The sequence below is a fragment of the Botrytis deweyae genome (assembly GCF_014898535.1).
Source record: "Botrytis deweyae strain B1 chromosome Unknown BDEW_049, whole genome shotgun sequence".
NCBI classification, from domain to species: domain Eukaryota; kingdom Fungi; phylum Ascomycota; class Leotiomycetes; order Helotiales; family Sclerotiniaceae; genus Botrytis; species Botrytis deweyae.
In genome coordinates, this window is record NW_024066256.1 from 119,324 (window position 1) to 137,141 (window position 17,818).

At 44.4% G+C, this 17,818-nt stretch overlaps 8 protein-coding genes across 8 annotated transcripts; 2 read left to right on the plus strand and 6 right to left on the minus strand.

Moving 5' to 3' along the window:
* Positions 1 to 30: 30 nt before the first annotated feature.
* On the minus strand, positions 31 to 2,327 carry EAE98_011516 (uncharacterized protein; the record flags this gene model as incomplete). The annotated part of the gene is made up of 2 exons (XM_038959138.1): positions 31 to 1,855; positions 1,942 to 2,327. The coding sequence occupies 2 exons, from the start codon at positions 2,325 to 2,327 to the stop codon at positions 589 to 591; spliced, it is 1,653 nt and encodes a 550-aa protein (XP_038804492.1). The 3' UTR covers positions 31 to 588.
* Positions 2,328 to 2,681: 354 nt separating this feature from the next.
* On the minus strand, positions 2,682 to 4,271 carry EAE98_011517 (uncharacterized protein; the record flags this gene model as incomplete). Its single annotated transcript, XM_038959139.1, has 3 exons — positions 2,682 to 3,818; positions 3,869 to 3,929; positions 3,979 to 4,271. 3 exons carry the CDS (start codon positions 4,269 to 4,271, stop codon positions 2,682 to 2,684), a joined length of 1,491 nt encoding a protein of 496 aa, XP_038804493.1.
* Positions 4,272 to 4,650: 379 nt separating this feature from the next.
* On the plus strand, positions 4,651 to 5,577 carry EAE98_011518 (uncharacterized protein; the record flags this gene model as incomplete). The annotated part of the gene is made up of 1 exon (XM_038959140.1): positions 4,651 to 5,577. The coding sequence occupies one exon, from the start codon at positions 4,651 to 4,653 to the stop codon at positions 5,575 to 5,577; it is 927 nt and encodes a 308-aa protein (XP_038804494.1).
* A 609-nt stretch (positions 5,578 to 6,186) lies between these two features.
* On the minus strand, positions 6,187 to 8,759 carry EAE98_011519 (uncharacterized protein; the record flags this gene model as incomplete). The annotated part of the gene is made up of 5 exons (XM_038959141.1): positions 6,187 to 6,360; positions 6,412 to 8,027; positions 8,076 to 8,136; positions 8,192 to 8,335; positions 8,625 to 8,759. The coding sequence occupies 5 exons, from the start codon at positions 8,757 to 8,759 to the stop codon at positions 6,187 to 6,189; spliced, it is 2,130 nt and encodes a 709-aa protein (XP_038804495.1).
* Positions 8,760 to 9,276: 517 nt separating this feature from the next.
* EAE98_011520 (uncharacterized protein) lies at positions 9,277 to 11,292 on the plus strand (the record flags this gene model as incomplete). The annotated part of the gene is made up of 1 exon (XM_038959142.1): positions 9,277 to 11,292. The coding sequence occupies one exon, from the start codon at positions 9,277 to 9,279 to the stop codon at positions 11,290 to 11,292; it is 2,016 nt and encodes a 671-aa protein (XP_038804496.1).
* A 400-nt stretch (positions 11,293 to 11,692) lies between these two features.
* Positions 11,693 to 13,348, minus strand: EAE98_011521 (uncharacterized protein; the record flags this gene model as incomplete). The annotated part of the gene is made up of 4 exons (XM_038959143.1): positions 11,693 to 12,003; positions 12,108 to 12,518; positions 12,584 to 13,245; positions 13,296 to 13,348. 4 exons carry the CDS (start codon positions 13,346 to 13,348, stop codon positions 11,693 to 11,695), a joined length of 1,437 nt encoding a protein of 478 aa, XP_038804497.1.
* A 747-nt stretch (positions 13,349 to 14,095) lies between these two features.
* On the minus strand, positions 14,096 to 14,870 carry EAE98_011522 (uncharacterized protein; the record flags this gene model as incomplete). The annotated part of the gene is made up of 2 exons (XM_038959144.1): positions 14,096 to 14,685; positions 14,759 to 14,870. The coding sequence occupies 2 exons, from the start codon at positions 14,868 to 14,870 to the stop codon at positions 14,096 to 14,098; spliced, it is 702 nt and encodes a 233-aa protein (XP_038804498.1).
* Positions 14,871 to 15,522: 652 nt separating this feature from the next.
* Positions 15,523 to 16,695, minus strand: EAE98_011523 (uncharacterized protein; the record flags this gene model as incomplete). The annotated part of the gene is made up of 1 exon (XM_038959145.1): positions 15,523 to 16,695. The coding sequence occupies one exon, from the start codon at positions 16,693 to 16,695 to the stop codon at positions 15,523 to 15,525; it is 1,173 nt and encodes a 390-aa protein (XP_038804499.1).
* Between the last annotated feature and the right edge of the window lie 1,123 nt (positions 16,696 to 17,818).

A 17,818-nucleotide genomic window follows, 5' to 3' on the forward strand; every position in this document is an offset into this window, starting at 1 on the left:
GATCACAACTCCATTCTCGTCAAAATTTCAAGAAACCATTCATTAGTATCATTAATTTCATTTCCACACATATACAATGCAATCCATCATTCATCCCCTCCCTATTATAACCTACACAACATCATCTTCATCTTCATCTCCAACTCCTCTTAATATGACACCCCCTAGCAGTTCCCAAAACTTTCTCCGATTCTCCCCCTTCCCTTTCTCTCATATTTGATTATGCTTTCTTGAAACGCCTTTCTTTCGAATAAATGCCAAATCAATTAATAACCCACTGGAAATGCTACGTACAATAATGACATCCATATCCTGAAAATGGAAATAGAATTGAATACTAGTCATCTGTTGGTAGTGCATATTTCGAATTTGGCAATAAAGCCTTTGCAACTCCAGACCATAACTCCCGGGTATCACAACTGACAATGCTTTACCCATTATACGCCCCATATATACACAGTACTCACGATATCTTCCGTACACATGCGTATCTCCAAACTCTGTATCATACCCAGAAACATCTATGCACCATCTCTTCCCCACCAAAGTCAAACACCTTCAATTCCAAACCCAACATCCCCCTCCCCATCAACGAATAATCTCCCCTCTCCTCTTTCCAGGCTCAAACACCAAGTCCTCCAGCAGGACCGTGTCCCCACTCCCCACACTCTCCGCATACACCCTATCCCTCGCCAAACGATCATTCCTCTCACTCTCCTCGAGAAAGACCTCTTCTCCTTTCTCCATCCCCTCATCACTATCCGCACAGTCCCAATTACTCGGAAGTGCAGAATGATACTTATTCCCATTCCGTCTATCGTATTTAACACCCGGTACGCGTCTCTCAGTCGTAGGATGCGTTTCTTCTCCTTCCGGAAGCGAAACTGCAAGTCCATCCGCGAAGGTGACTTGGAAGTTGTTATCGATGTCTACGTCTTCCAGGTTTGAGACGTACTGCAAATCTCCCTCTGAACCGCGCTGAGAGGGATTTCCATACATTTCTTGCTGCAAGGCCCATTTGAGTGTCGTTCTCGACTTCGCTAAGGTATCGATGGGACATTCGAAACCTTGATCGGAAAGCCATTTTGTGAGATGATTTTCTTCTCTTGGTTCATGATGGATTAATGAACCTCTTTCCTGCTCCCCCTCACAGCGTTTCTTCATGCCCAACAGAGTTTTCATTGAAACCGGTCTCCACATCCCCTTATCCTCGATATCTGTCTCATCCAACAAGTTAGGTAAGTCATCTCCAATCCCCTGTCGAAAAATATCTCCATTGTTATGTTGGAAAATCTCCATCGGCGGTCGATTCGCCCCTGTTCCCGGATGCGGCATCGCGAAAATAGAAGTATTGCATTTCGGACGCACACCATACTCACACGAGCGAAGGAGTAGAAATTGCCAGATTCTTCTCGCGTCGTGGGACATCAGATCGCGCTGGCGCATGGCTGCGGCTTCGGCGAGACTGATTTCGATTCTCGCGGGGCTTTTTCCGTGGTTGCCCCATTTGAGAACGCGGCCTGCATCTTTGCCAAGGTGCTGCCAGATCCAAGATGCTTTGTGGCCGGTTGAGGGGGATTCCAGATATCCAGGGGTGCCGAAGACGGAATCGAATTGATGGATTGTCCATTCGACAGTATGACTATATTTTTCAATCATGTAAGCTGCCCATGTGAATTTTAGGGTTAGGAGAGAAGGACAAGAATCGGCGGGACCGATGAGATCGCAGATTAGCGCAAGCCATTGGGTGCGACAGCCGCTGTTGATTGTGGGTTCGACGTGGAGATATGTAAGGTTTTGGGCCATGCGGATGATTCGGGCTGTACGGTCGAAGGTTGGGGAGGTGGAGGGAAGACTGTGGGTTTGTTATTTCATGCTCGAAATTGTACCTACTGAAAAGAATGGAGATAAAGTGAAAGAAAAGATGTAGAAAATACGTACCCATCAATAGGACCCGAAGTCGAAGTCGAGAGAGGAACTTCAACATGTATCCTCCGGAACGTCGACGCCAACGACACAACTCTTATATCCATAAATCTGACTGCATCATTCTGAACAAAATATTTCCCAAGCCAGTAATTTTTATAACTCAAGGAAAATGTATTGGTTTTGTAAAAAATAATCAGCGCTTCTTTATAAAGTCCCACATCTGCGCGTAATGCGGCTAGGAATGTTCGAGCCGTTCGTCGACTATCGGGTTCTTCCCATGTACCTCGGAGTAGGAGACAATAGATCATATGGCGAAGCTCGATTGGAAAGGTGCGAAGAGATTTAGGAGATGTTTTTTCTTCGAAGGAAGCCATCTTTGCTGTTGTGGAGAGTGCCATAACTAAAATGTTGTGGTTGATGTGAAATGTAAATATTTGATGGTTAATATGTTGTTGATTTCGAGGGCGGTAACAAAGGTCATCATGGGTACGGTCGGGAAGAGAATAGGTAGTTGGACCTGGTTATAAGCCGAGCCAGTGACAAAATTGCTCATACTAAAAATGATAAAAAATCCAGAAGTGAATAAGTGAGTGAGTGAGTCAAGCGTATATTGAGACGAGAACAGTCGAGGCGATAGTGAAAGATGTAGTATTAAAGCGGCTTGAATAGCCTTATGATAGGTGATAGTTAGAAGAGAACACAATCAACTTAGATTGTGTTTATATAAATGTCATTCATTACTCTCCCTTGACTTATTGTGCCTTCTTGATATCCGCAACCTTTCCCTTTGACACTTGATTATATCCTTGCCCTCTCCAAACCCTCAATAAACACCATACAATCCATAAAAAGCCCAATGAAACCACGCTAGCGGTTCCAATCTCCACCCAACTACTCTTATTTAAATGTAAGACCGGAACAGTAACTGCGTTCATCAATCTACCATCAGGTACGGCGACTGGCGAGACATGATAGAACATAGTTTGTGGCCCAAATAGGCCATCATAACCTAAATTGACCCTATCAAAAGGGTTACCCGAGAATTTGCTACCTTCATCTGCTGTACATGCCCAGAAGACTACAGGGTGAGGAGTCTCTAATGATGTATATCCATTTGTGTTGTTGGTAGGAGATAGATATCGCAAATGAAGAGGAATCTCTGCTGTGAAAGATTGGGTAGACTCAGGTGGTGCGAGTTCAAGTAAAAGAGTAGAACCCCAGATATTCATTGCATAGTCTGGAGCCTCAAGATCGACTGGGGATGTAACGTGGCGAAGAGCTTTTAGGTTCTTAGATGCAAGGAAAAGAGGATCTGATAACTGATATTTATCAGGAAAGACGGTACGAGGTAAAGTTAGATGTGTATGTAATGAACATTCTCGGTCTGAAACGGGTGGTTCGCTGGAGCTGAGCATGAGTTGTAAAGTAGGATGTAGACCAGAGGGTTCCATGAATGAAGAAGTGAAGAATGTGTCTGTCGTATGGTGTCTAGCTGGGAAAGCGAACAATGTAGGAGATGGCTTCGAATCTTCGCCGACTACAGTTAAGAAGCCACCTAAGGAGAGTTCTTCAGGCTGTAAAGGTGTTTCGACTGAAAGTATACCGACCTCTAAACGATGATTTGAGGCTGTGTTTGTGACCTCAAGCTCCCAGGTTTGAGGTTCCCAAAATGCAACTATATTCAGCGCATGAGATATTGTGTCAAAATCTATGTCAACATAAGATGCATAGTCAAGACGACCGGCTCTTGAACGGCAATCTTTATCTGATTTACCGCAAACATTTTGCTGTATATATTCAATGAGTGTTGTGAGATCCTCAAGGGGTTGATAATACTGTGTTGCGGCATTTGAAGCAAATCGTTCCACAGATAATTTGGTAAAAGACTCCTATAATTATTTAGATAATTTACCATAGTCATTGGCAAAGTAGAGCTTACTTTAGGAGATACACAATCAAGATTCCCAAATACTTTCTTCAAAGCAGGACATAAAAGATCACTACACAATTTTAGCATATATGATGGGTGGACAATGTAAACAAACATACGGGCTTTTGCTGTTTCGCTGCGGACTGTAAAACACGTGAAGACCTGGAGAAAGTCTTGACAATAGAGGCGAAGCTGCGTCATATTGATGTGGACTGACCCATCGAATATGAAGTTCATGGGATGCTTTTAAAACTCCATATATCTCCTCAGGAAGCTCGCTAAAGCTAAAGGTAACTCGATCCTCTCTCGCAGCTTTCACCCGTCCTGCTGTGAGAGAGTCTTGAGAAACTTTGATGAATTGAGGGTCAACTGCATCTTGAGGCTGTTGAAGGAAGGTTATTCTTTGCCGCATGATGATTGATGAGATTTGTGTGTATGTTTTGGGACTTGAAGTGAGGTCTAATAAATATTGAATTTATATACTCGGATTAGGTCTCATATATGTTGAGTTGGCAAGTGCATTCATTCATGTGATTCAATGTGTTTCGGCAGTATAGGACCCCTGTTAGGCGGTGAGCCATCTTAGCGCAAGGCTGATTGATATCATAACTTCCGCCACCAAGGAACCTAGGTAACTTGCTCATTACACTTGCCTTGAATGAATATCTATGTTGATGATCTGTCCTTTCTTGCGAGGATTTACTTAATCTCGCATCGCTTGATACCGTACTTCCTTCTTCAAATACCATGAGAAACAACTTTCAAAAGCAACCAAAATAATTACAGTAAAAATGCTCTTTTTACCATTTCTTTGCCCGGCTCTGCTCACCCTCCTCACATTTACCCCTCTCACCACGGCCGCCTCCAAACCCAAGAATGCCATCTTACTATCAAAAGTAAAAACTCTCACTCTACGCGATAATGCCCAAACATCCCATCGACGAGTTTCAGCCGTTCCACAGCTATCATGTAGCGGCCCTGGATGTCGACATTACAAGGTTGACGTCATGCGTTGTACCAACCAAGGATCCGATTATTCTTCCGAAGATATTCAATGGTCCTGCACTGCGAATCTTCCTGAGGAATTCAAGCTAGGAAGTACGGATGTTATATGTGAGGGATATGATAGCAAGGATGATGAATACGTGTTGAAGGGCAGTTGTGCTGTGGAATACAGATTGTTATTGACGGAGGAGGGCGAAGCAAAGTATGGAAGGAGCTTTTGGGACGATGGAAGTGGAGATAGCTCTGTAGAGAAGGGAATGGGTTTATTATTCTGGTTGATATTCGTGGGAGTTTTGGGATGGATTCTTTACTCGATGGTTCAAAATTGGAGACAAGGACCCGCTAATGGCCAAGCGGGAAGAGCCGGGGGAGGTGGGGGTTTTGGAGGATGGGGAGGAGGAGGATCAGGAGGACCAGGCGATGACGACCCCCCACCACCTTATCCAGGAACTGGAAAACGATCCACAAGAAACTATGGTGCTACTGAACAAGCTTGGAGGCCTGGATTTTGGTCTGGTGCGGCGGCAGGTGCTGCTGGTGGTTATTTTGCAGGAAATAGGGCGAATAGACAACAAAATCAAGGGGGTAGTAGCTGGGGCAGCGGAGGTGGAAGTGGCTGGGGTGGAGGTTCTAGATCTGGAAGCTCGAGCGCAAGCTCTCCCTCTACCAATACTCGGTCAAATACTGGATTCGGCTCTACATCGAGAAGATAGTTACCCTAGCAATCTGGACGAGTCACCTCACCTCTAATCGCCCTACTCGCCGATGAAAGGAAACGATTGAAGAATAGTGTGATGAAGGCTGGCGTCTTATACAGTAGAGCTATCCAAAATTTACCTCTTCGGAAAGTATCATGATTACTTTTGACTCCACAGTCTCCTATCATTGATCCCATCCCGACCGCGCTAGACATACAATGCAACTGATTGACTGCAATGATAATTCACTTTGAAAACATAGTTATTTCTATTAGAGCTATTTGATCTGCCAACTCTGCAGTTTTCCCACTGCATCAATAACCAAGGGAAAGAGCATGCCCCTGCCTTGGTCAATCGATTTGCTTTCTTAAAATACAAAGTCCATCGCTGTCTGCTTCTATTTCAGGAATTTTCCGATTGAAAGAAGAAAAAAGGACTTCATCACATATAATGTGAGGGCGCGAAAAAATGGTATACATGCGGACAAATTCCTTTACACTTAAGCAAAAGCCAGTCATCGCTCAAATGTGCAGTGCGGCACTTCGTCACACTTCCTGAAACAAAAATCATACAACTTCCCAATAACCTAAATTAAATCCTTGTCTTGAATTCGAAACCATCATATTACATATGAGCGGTCATGACATCCAATTTGTCGAAAGGTTTAGCGCAATTGGGACACTTCCTCATACGGTTGGAGATTCGATCATCCACGCATGAATTGCAGAAGAGATGCCCACACGTCTTTAAAACAGTGTTCTTGAAGTTTGCACGACAAACGGTACACAATGCAAGAGTCTATACTGTGTTAGTAACAGATCACGATAAACAACAATGATTGAGACCTACTCTGAGCATTTCCTCCTCACCAGATTGATTGCTCAAGCTCTTTTGTTTCCATGTATCTCGATCTTTTTGAACCTGTTCACATCGAACCCGAAGCTGTTCATTCTCTAGCTCCACCGCGTGAATCTTTTGTTTGGTACCAGAGTTCGCGGAATCCTTGGATTTAAGAAGGTTGGTCAATTCTGCTGCTTGGTTCTTTAGGCTTTCACATTTGCTTGTGGCCTCTCTACTCGATGCCTCTAACTTCTTGTTCTCAGCCAAGATAGACGCATTGGACTGTCTCATATCACTGAGTTGCTTCTCCAAATTGCTCAACAAACTTCGATCAGATGTCTCTACATCCTTGAGTTGGGAGATTATCTCGGAACTTTTGGCGTTTTGATTCTTCAAAGTTCGAACTTCCTGGAGGCGAATATCCATATCCTTTCGGGCCGCGAAATATTTTTGATCAGCCTTGCTCTTTTCGGCAGCCAAAACCGAGACCTTTTCTTCGAGAGCCGCGAAGTCCATTACTTTCTTGCTCGTCAGGGCCTGGACTCGCTTGTACGCGGACTGGAGGGCAGGTAATTCTTTGTTGATCGAGTCATAACCTTGTTGAAGAAGATCATACTTGACACGCAATTCTTCAAGGTTTAATGAATCTATCTCCGGTCCTGGTGTGGGTTGGCATGATTGCTCGGCGATTTGTCTCAGACGTTCGACTTCAAGTTCAAGAGATGTGATACGATCATCCTTTGCTCCAACCAATTCTTTCAAGTGCTCGATGCCTGCATCATCATGGTCCTGTTTGGCCTTTCGCACGCTAATATCAGCAACCAACTCATCTCGGGTAGAGCGAATTCTCGTCAAATCGGCATCCAGGCGTTGAAGTTGACTTTCTAGTTCACCAGTGGTCGTTTCGGCTTCGTTTTCTATCTGTATACGATATGCAGTCCGTTCGGCTTGTAATTTCTCGGCTTCCTCTCGCAATTGTATATTAGTGGCTTCGAGATGATTGATACGTTTGATAACATCCTCATGTTGAATACGGAATTGTTTGAAAAGCTCAGTCCGAGCATAGTCGTCGTCCGAGGGTGCTTGCTTGATACTGGCCGCGGTAATTTGTTCTGTTAGTGATTTATTCTCCGCAGCCATGGCTTCAAGTTGCTCCTTTTGCTTCTCGACAACGGCTTGTGCCTCTTTATATGCTGATTGATTGGCTTCCTTGTCTTCTGTTATCCCATTCGTCATTTCAGTGTCCACGCCATTTTCGACTTTCGCGCCATTAGCAGTACTGTGAAATAATGCCTTAGCCTCTTCTTTTCGAACCGTATCACTCCTCAGCCTATCTAAACGTTTTTCGGCTTTAACATAACGCAGCGATGCCAATTCGAGAAGCTCATTCAGTTCTTCTTTCTCGTTGCGGAGTCTGTCTACTGTGACAAGATATTCCTTCTGAGAAGCAAGCATTTTTGTAACCTTTGCTTGAAGATCTTGCAAGTCTGTCGAGGGTTTGCCATGAGCAGCTGCAACTGCAGTAAATATTTTATGTAATTTTGATTTGATTTCTCTGCCTTTTGATGCCAGATGATCCGAGAAGGCTTTGATGCCATGAAATTGTAAAGAAGTCGAGAAAGATACTATCATGCGTCAGCGTTAATTAAAACTACAGCCTGCAAATAACGAACTTTCTGGCTTTTCCGCATTTGGAATGTCATTTTCTGCGAGCAGGGTCACTTCTTCTAATAACTGTTACCCGTAATCAGTATCGTGTCCCAAATGACTGATAAGGGGGTTATCGTACCTGTGTCCACCAAGCATCAATGATTCTCAGATGATCATCATGATCTGTAGACTTCTTTTGTATTGTCTTCAATTGTGATTCCAAAGTTGCCTTCTCTCGTTTGTACTCGAGCATTTGTCGATAGATCGCATCTTTTTGGTATTTCTATAACGTGACATATCAGCCTGCCATTCCAGCCAGTTTATTCCTTGTTCGTAAAAGGGAAGGTGTATTGACTACATTGATGCGATGTATTGTGGGAGTGCGGGTATAGGCGTGAAGGTATGCAGGCTATCCATGCTGTTCACAGCAAGCTGCGCATTAGCAACAGCCACACAGATTTCAAGAGCAATCCCTAGACTCTTGTATGACGTTGATAGATGAGAGAATCCGACAAAATATTGATGCAGAGCGTTTATGCGAAAGGAGATATGTCATGAGACTGATTACATACCTCTATATCTTCAGACCAAGGCGCAGTATTCTCAGAATCTGCAGAGGCCTTTCCAGCACCGTTGGTGGCTTGTCTCTTGGTAGGGGGTGCGAGATCATCGGTGCTTTGGCCAGCTGCCCTCTTCCTGTCCTCCATCTTGATGAAGGAAGGGAGAGATGGAGCTGATGCGGCGACAGGCGTCATCAGATTGAAGAAGGTGAATGGTTCATAAGATCAAACACGATAGCGGATTCGACCAGATATGGGTATAGCGCAACAATAGGTAGTATCGAATGTTTCCAAATGTGTGGTTTGATTGACCTTGTATCGTCGTTACGGGTTGTAAAGTTGAGAAAGTAAATGGAGGTAAAGGCGAAAGAAGTGAGAAGTTGCAAGCCGCCAATTCCGAAATGGACTAGCGTCAAAATTTAGTCAGAGCGGGAACCGGCTCCAGGTCAATGGAAATAATTATTTCAACCACACTCAGCATACCTGGGGATACTTTCAAAGGATTCTCATTGTTCAATCAAAGAGAAGGCCATATTTAATTTTCCCCTATAATACTTATTCGACATATGAGCAATCAGTACCTTTGAGAGATAAACAAAATTATACCGCGACTCGAGCTACATCCTTTGGATCTCGCCCATCGGGCGCAATAAATTTCGTCAAAATGTCTTCCATGCTTAGAAAAGGTGGAAAGTCGTTCAAACCAAGTGCTCGCCCTCGACCAAATCCTACCAGACCATCTGCGTCGCAACCTCCAGCAAGACCAAGTTCCGAAACTCAATCACAAGCACCAGTATCTGCGACCCAACCATCCATCCCTACACCCACATTGACTGAAGATGTTGTGGAGAGAGAACCACCCCAGACTATAATTTCGGAACCAATTCAAGTCACCCCTCAATTACAACATGCTCCGCCAGTTCAACCTCAGATACCAATCACCGCATCGAACGATGACACTTCCGCGACCATTAACAATACAGCCAAAAGAAAAGTTAGAGAAGATGATGTCGAAGACACCCTTCCAGTTGAGCGACCACCTACAAAAGTCCAAAAGTTGACCCCTCCCTCGGATGAGGTGCAACATTCCGGAACCAATGCCCCATTACAAACTGTTCCAACTGCGTCTATGATTGTACCCAAAGAAGTGCCGGCACCTTCAAATAACCAAATTTTAGCGAAGCCAAGTCGCAATGAACAAGAAGTTGTAGACAATGAAGAATTCCCTCCAATTAGCCATATAACTACGAACAATGCTACAACCGCAAAAGCCATTCCGGCAAACCAATCTCAACCTTCGAATAATTCTATACCTGCAATTTCTACAGAAGTCCCGCGAATAAATACCACAATCGGCAGAACACGAGCACCTGCGTCTACTCCCACACAAGTAATCGATGGAAATTTACAAACCCCACCCGCATCACTCGAGGATGCCGATTTATCTGGAATGGGGGCGGGTGAGGCGAGTCAGACGTCTCATCTAGTCTCTACAGTAACACCAACTTCCGAAGAGACACCTACTCCAGTCGACGGAGAAGCAGCGCCAGCTGTCAAAAAGCCGAGAAAGAAGGCCGCGCCAAGGAAGAAGAAGGTCCAGGTCGAAGATGGCGACGAAGCTAGAACTGAAGTCGAGATCCAATTGAATAGGCCCCGTAAGACTGGAGGATCGACTCGAGAACGCAGGAACAAGGACGGCGAGGCACCAAAGAAGAGAAGAGATCGAGAAGGCACTCCAGAAGATGCGGAGAATGAAGTCATCGAACCTACGGTTATGAAAATGGCAGATCTTTGTAAAGATATTCGGATTGGCAAGAAGTTCAGTAGACATGACGAACTCAAGCTAAGGCATGCCCGAAAGAAGATTGATGCGCAATTGGCCGAACATCCTGAACTTGCAGGTCTAATCAATAATGCGCCATCTGAGAATAACCCTGAGCCTATTGAAGCGCCAGCTACTGTCATAAACAACAACGGATTACAAATGCGAGTTATAGACGGACAAATTGTACTGGACGACCAATCTATGCAAGTCGATCGACATAGGCAAGCACGAAATCCGGGTCAAGTGCTGGAAGAGATAGAAGAGAACGAATTCACAAGAGTGGTGAATTCCGGGCAATACATGAAGCGTTCCGCAGCTGTACGATGGGATTCAACTTCGAACGAATTGTTCTATCAGGGTCTTCGACAATTTGGTACAGCATTTGAAATGATTGCTGCGATGTTCCCAGACCGCAATAGAAGACAAATCAAATTAAAATTTGTACGAGAAGAACGCCAAAATCCAGCTAAAGTTGATCGAGCTCTCAAAGGGAAGACGGACGAGATTGATTTCGAAGAGTACACTCAGCTTACAGGTCAGAAATTCGAGGATTCAGAAGAGATCAAAGCAGAACAACAGCGACTCGAAGATGAGCACAATGCGGAGCAAGAGAAAGTTGAAGCTGCCAAAGCGGCGGCTGATAAGAGAAAGAAAGAAGCTATTTCCAAAGCCGGAAGAAGAGGCAATGGCGGTGCTAGTGATGGTGATGGTGAAGATGGAATAGAGTCACAAAAGGAGAACGCCGGTGCTGTTTTGGTCGGGATGGGAAGGAAAAAGTCAGCCAAGTCTAAGAAGTCTAACAAAGCTTCTATGCAAGGTGGTGGGGAGGAAATAGAAATCCTTGGTGAAGTATAATGGGCTGGGGTAAGTTCGATTGGGCGTTTGAAGGGTTAGATCAGGGACTGGATGTTCGATTTGCTTGCTGTACTCACGATAAATGAATGGCTGGATGGAGTTTGTTTGGTTTTTATACCCGATTTGCATTATCATACAAACTATAGAAGGGGAGGTCCTTCGGTCATAGGTCTATGGGATAGATCGGATCACTATGACTTTATAAAGATAAATCAATGAAGCAACGAAACTATGGAGATATTTTTGCCAAAATTCCATAATCCATAGTTGACTCTGAAGTAGTCGCATTGTCTATGACATCCATTTACTTTGAATACCACGTAAACCACCCACTAAGTAAACCTAAAAAATCCATTTCCCTACCCCTCCAATCCTCTCAGAACCCAATCTCCCCAGAATCTCACTCCTTCTTAATCAACTCCTCAAAGAGCGGTTTCAAAGCCAACGCACTCTCCTTGGGTTCTCGTCTCTGGCCCCCCTCATAATCCACATACGTAACACCAAATCTGGTCTCGTAGCCCTCAGCCCACTCGAAATTATCCATCAAACTCCATCCCAAGTAGCCGCGCACATCGGCGCCCTTTTCAACTGCGGATGCCATGGCGCGGATATAGTCGCGGAAATAGTCGGCGCGGAATGTATCTTTCAGGATGTCGGGGTAGGGGATGTCGTTTTCGCGGAGCAGGGAGGTGCCGTTTTCGGTTATGTAGACTGAGAAGGGGGATGGGTTAGTGGGGGGAAGATGAGGGATGAGGGAGGAATGGATGATGGGAGACGGGTAACAATGGAAGAAAAGGAGGTGGTAGGTGGCTTACTAGTAGGGAACCCATATCTCTTTGAAATCCACAAGATCAAATCGTGGAAACCCTGGGGATTAGGTCTCAACCAAACACTCTGGGTCTCGGGACCGATATTTTCCCCCTGTTTGTTCTCAAACAGCAATTCCAAATTCCCCGAGAAATCATTTTCATCCGGCTCCGTAGTCTTATGTCTGATGTAATTAGCAGTGTAGTGGTTCATGCCGTAGAAATCATTCGAGCCTTTCACCAATGCGATTTCGTCGTCGGTGAAAGTAGGGAGACGATCTCCGAGTTGGGCGCGCATGGAATCTGGATATTTGCCGTGGTAGATGGGGTCTGCGAACCAGGAAATGCTGAATTCGAGTTTGCGTTCGGCGGCTTCGACGTCTTTGGGATCGGAAGCATCCCAGGGGTAAACGCCATCACCTGGGGGAAAGTTAGTATGCTATTGGAGTAGGATTGGGGTAAATTAGACGTGGGGATGTATGTACCATTGAGAGTAATTCCGATTTGTCCGCCATATTTAGCTTTGAATTCTTCCCGGTAGATCTTAACGGCTGCGCCGTGAGCTATGAGAAGGTTGTGTCCTACTGTCCATGGCTCTCTGCTACTATCTCCCACATCACTCTTCGATCTATCACTCGTATGTCCGGGAGCGAACAATCCCGTGCTGTATCCCAAGATAGAGGAGCACCACGGTTCGTTAAACGTGATCCAATTCTTAACTTTTGGAATTGCCTCGAACAATACTCTTGCATAGTGAGCATAATCCTTAACAAACTCTTCTTTGTTCAACAATCCCCCGTATCGTTTATCCAGGTTATCTGGTAAATCCCAATGGAACAGCGTTACGAAAGGGGTGATTCCCTCTTTGAGCAAATCATCCACCAACTTGGTGTAATAAGCGATACCCTTCTTATTTACCGGATCATTGCGACCACCTAGGGGAATGATACGAGACCAAGAGATAGAGAACCGATAAGCTTTTGCACCGGTGAGTTTGAGAAGCGCAATGTCTTCGGAAACTCGGTGGTAGGAGTCACATGCCACGTCTCCGGAACTACCATCAGCAATTTTGCCGGGGATTTTGCAAAAGGTGTCCCAGATAGAAGGGCCACGACCATCTTCTTCTGGCGCTCCTTCGATTTGGTAACTAGTGTGGTGTTAGTAGGAGATATGGGTGTTGATCTAAGGATGATATACCTCGCAGTAGCGAAGCCCCATGTGAAATCCTTGGGTAGAACTGCTTTACCCATATTGTTCTCTTTCAAATTCGATATACTTCTGGTAAAGACAAAAGATACTAAGTACTTGTAGTATCAAAATGTAGAATTAGTTGTTGTGAGAAGGGGATCTACTCGCATATAAGTAGAAATAGAGCGGCTAATTGCAAATTAGAATTGTGTCATAACAATCAAACGGAACTAAGTCGTATCCCACCCCTCGGACCGTACAGACCGTGATATAATCATTTCCTAATTGAGTGACTTTGATATCTTCCGCCCCACCAGATTATGGCGGGGTAGCAAATGTTTGAACCGGTTAGACGGGACGAAATTCCGGCTGAATTCAATTGATCCAGTTCACGGGATTTGGTGTCGTTTTCGTGCCTGTGATTAGCTCGTGTGTATACATACATAGATGAATCTCGGATGTCAAGCGGATAGATGTGATAGAAACATCATAATTGATTGCAAAGAGCTATTTGCATTTCTTGGTATGGTAATCTTACATGTACAGTATTGGCACAGCCCATTATCTCATTTCTTAACAAACCCCCGAACTCCCGTTTGACATGAGAAGATAACTCTTCCGAGATTGTTGTAAGGATCGGCAACCTTGTTGTGAACTTGCAAAGCTCTCGTTTTGTGTCCATCCCAAACCCAAATCTCCATAAACGACATCATTTCTTGACTGCAACCCACGATACGAACCAAAATCAAACCCTTACGGTTGTACTTTACTAATTACCCCAGAGACATAAACTTGCAGATGCTATCCATCTATTGTAGCCCCTCCATGCGAGAACCTTCACCTGGACTCGTAGCATCCAACTTTCTCTTTCCAGTTATAGGTAGCTGCACATCGTCATCTTCACCAGTCCACTCTACAATCTCCCATTCTACCTTGATTCGACCATCGTCGGCAGTTCTTCTGCCTCTGCTCGTTTTCATTTTACCCAGTCGGCTTCCTTCAACCAATGTCTCAAACCACGGTAGGCCTTGTTCTCCTCTGCCGTCGTTCTCAGAGTGTGGTATGACAGTCTCGATAGTTTGTTTATCATTCTGTGCATCCTCGAGTGCTTCTTTAGGAAGTAGGCCTAATTCTTCGAGATCTCGCAGATCCGAAGAGGCCAATGATCCCAAAGTTAACGAAATATAATCTGCATGGTCTGCCGGTTCTTCCGTCCAAAAGGAGAGGGGTGTTCCACAAAAGCCACAGAAATGTCGTTTTGCATGTTGTTCGGATGGAGGAGTGTAAGATCGTCGAATTATGTTGTGCGATTCATCATCGAAGAAGGCGTACGTCGTTGAGTGATACCAAGCTAATGGCACACGAAGCCATGCTGAGAGGGGAGCAGCTTGTGATCGTCCTGGGTTTCTGATATTAGCAATCGCCTTTCCTTTTTGGTAAGGTAAGGAAGGGGATATCTCCAATTTACGTACGATGAACACTACTGCTATCAAAAAAGACTTGTGCGCCATCTGCTGAGTTTTGTGGGATTTGGATTGTGTATTTGTTGCGACCACAAGAACAGCCACCGTTAAGCTCACTCATGCTGCCGAATCTGAAGCTACCCAGGTAAGGACTCAAATTAGAAATTCAGATCAGACGTCGGCGAGTCTTGATCAGTTATTTAAAAATTGTACATTGATGAAGACGTTGCTTTTTATTGTATCAAGAGGAAGAAAGTTTAATCTGTTGTCCCGTGAATTTTAGAGTTGTATTAAAATTATGAAATGTAATTGGTTTGTTGTTGGAAACATCTAGATTATTCGCAATGTTTCCTTCCTTCACCTCACCACCTAACTCTATGACATCGCTAGGTTATGCAAGGTTTCTCCACAACAATCACACATCACATCACAACGACAACGACAACATTGACAACAACAAACAACATGAATACTCGATTGTGTGGTAATATCTTTCCTGCTATTTTCGTATTCTAAATTTCTCTATTGACAAAAATTGAAAACGGATAAAGATCGTCATGTGAAAATAATATTGAATCTCACGTGAGTTTCTAGACCATATGTCTTGAAGCATTCATCTACTGTCTTAACTATTGCAATCCACATGCATGCCAAAGTCTCAGCCAAAATTCAACGCCCTCATCAATGCACCATCCAAACGCCAATCTATGTTTGTTTGTGAAATTGCCTATGAGCAAATATGTCATAGCAATATCGATCAAACAGGCTCAGAGTTACCCGCGACGGGTTCTCAAGTCCAAATCAATGATGTCGTCGGTTATCAGCTCGATCGCCGTCACATGATTCGAGATTTCCACGGTTGAAGGTTCGTCAGAGTCTTGCAATACCTGGAGCTGTTGATACATCTCCATTAGGTCTTTGCGCTGGGATGCCGAGCTTTCTGTCCTTCGGTGGGCTCGATTAGCAGCAAGGATGTTCGAAAGCCGAATCTCAATAGGATCGAAGTACCGATGGCGGTCTGGATAACAGCTATATAGCTCTTTGAATACTCTCCTAGTAATCTCCAGACAATCTATCGGAATATACTCAAGCTTGAAGAGAGATTCGTCTGCTATGATGTTGCCATAATGGGCTGCCAGATTCCCCTCGTTTCGCAGCTCGCGGTTGAGCTCAGGGCGATCCCTTTTATTAATGACGAACTCTTTGGCTTGCTCGAGGAATCTTAATCTAACAGCAGCACCCACCAACATCAGCGGTTTTTTAAGATTGAGATCTTGCACCAGCTTGTTGACAATCAATTGAAGGTTTGCTTTCTCCCCTTCAGCCTCCTCAATCTGAGCTTGAAGTCTCATGTTTTCTTCCTTTGCTTCGAAGTAGTCCTTGGCATCGACTGCAAGCTCCAACTGGTGTATGAGGTTGTGTTTTGATCTTTGGTGCATTACGCACTTCTCCGTCTCGTAATCCAAGTCATGCAACAATCTTGTATTGTCGTGCTTGAGAGTGGAGTTCGTCTCGGAAAGAGCTGTTACCTCCGTCTTCAATTGAGCATTCTCTTGCTCCTTTTCGGATAGCTTCCTGCGGAGTTCATCCAATTCTTCCTCGTGTTGATCTTTCTGGCTCTCCAGTTCTTGATCTTGATCTCCAAGTTGTTGGGCAACACTCTTCTTGAGTGCCTTCACTTCCTGTCGAATAGCAGCAAAATTTCCTGCTGCCGTCTGGAGACGGAGAACTCTTGCGGTAGCTTCGCGGTTGGAAGGATCGAGTTTCTGCTCTAACCCGGCGAACATTGTATCTGTCTTCCGCCATGCCATTGCCATTGTTACAGCACTCTCTGGGCCGGAACTATCGCGAGCTTGTCTGTGACTTGCGTTCAGTCCGGAACTAGGAGTCTTGACGCTGGAAATCTTCTTAATCTCACGCCCAACGTTGGATTGGAAGGGCAGCATCTTTGAAAGTTCATTGGTATGCTATGAAGTGGATTCGAGTCGCTCTGGTGTTGCTGAATCTGATCTGATGGGTGATTATCGAGGTACTTGATTTTTTTCCTACGATATTTGGATAGAATTATTATGAATTACAAGAAACAATATGTTCAAGAAAGAAGCTCTCTGTTAATCGTGATATCAAAGATCATGAAATACTGTGTATTACACAGAAGGAATAGATGCTACAGGCAGCATCTTATAAACAAAAGGGAATCCAACATACGGCTGCTATTACAGAATTCGAAGAACACTAGTACCTACATTTATGTTGGTACGGTGCTGTCAGTCAAGTTTCATCTTCAGACTCTCGTCTAATTGTTCGCTTGGCTGAACGTCACCCCTTTCTCTCTGCTTCGGTTGCTTAGGTGACTAGATAGAGCGGTAAAGTACACTATTTGGTAAGATACATATATATGTCATGAATCGATCATAGTCAGATCGTTAAATAAATCGGTGATTATCACTTGTCTCTTGAGGCATTTTGTTCGGCTAGTCTCTGATTCCATCTTCTGTTCTGATTTTATCTCGTCACTCTCGCGACTCAGCCCTCGCAGAATACTAGTGCGCCCTAGCCCCACTTCTTCGAAGGAAGGTCAAGTAGACCTTCATGGACTAACTTCAATTGAATCTACTGGCCCTCGGATGAAGCTGGATATCGAGTAAACAGCCAATAATGCGATATTTTTGCCTTACGAAACTTCTGAACTTGCAGTTCACAACATTTGTCGTATACTATACAATGATTGATTCAGAATTATCACGCAATCTCACGCCAAGCTCTTCAAACAGTATTCTTAAATGTATTGGGCGAGACAACCAAATGACCACGTGAGGTCTGGGATAGAGGGCGGATGTAATGACGGAGATCTGAAATTGTGGAGTCACAATCGGAGTATATGGATGTTTTAAGTGTTATCAAGATTTTCTGCTGCTCCTTCTGTTGGAATAGACGTCGAGAATAGCAAGATTCTACGATCTTATAATCTAAGGCCTTGTCGAGAGGAAGAAAGAGTGTCTTAGATTTGATGAACAATGCACGCATTTCACAGACCACAATTCTCAAGACATTCACAAAATCACAGGA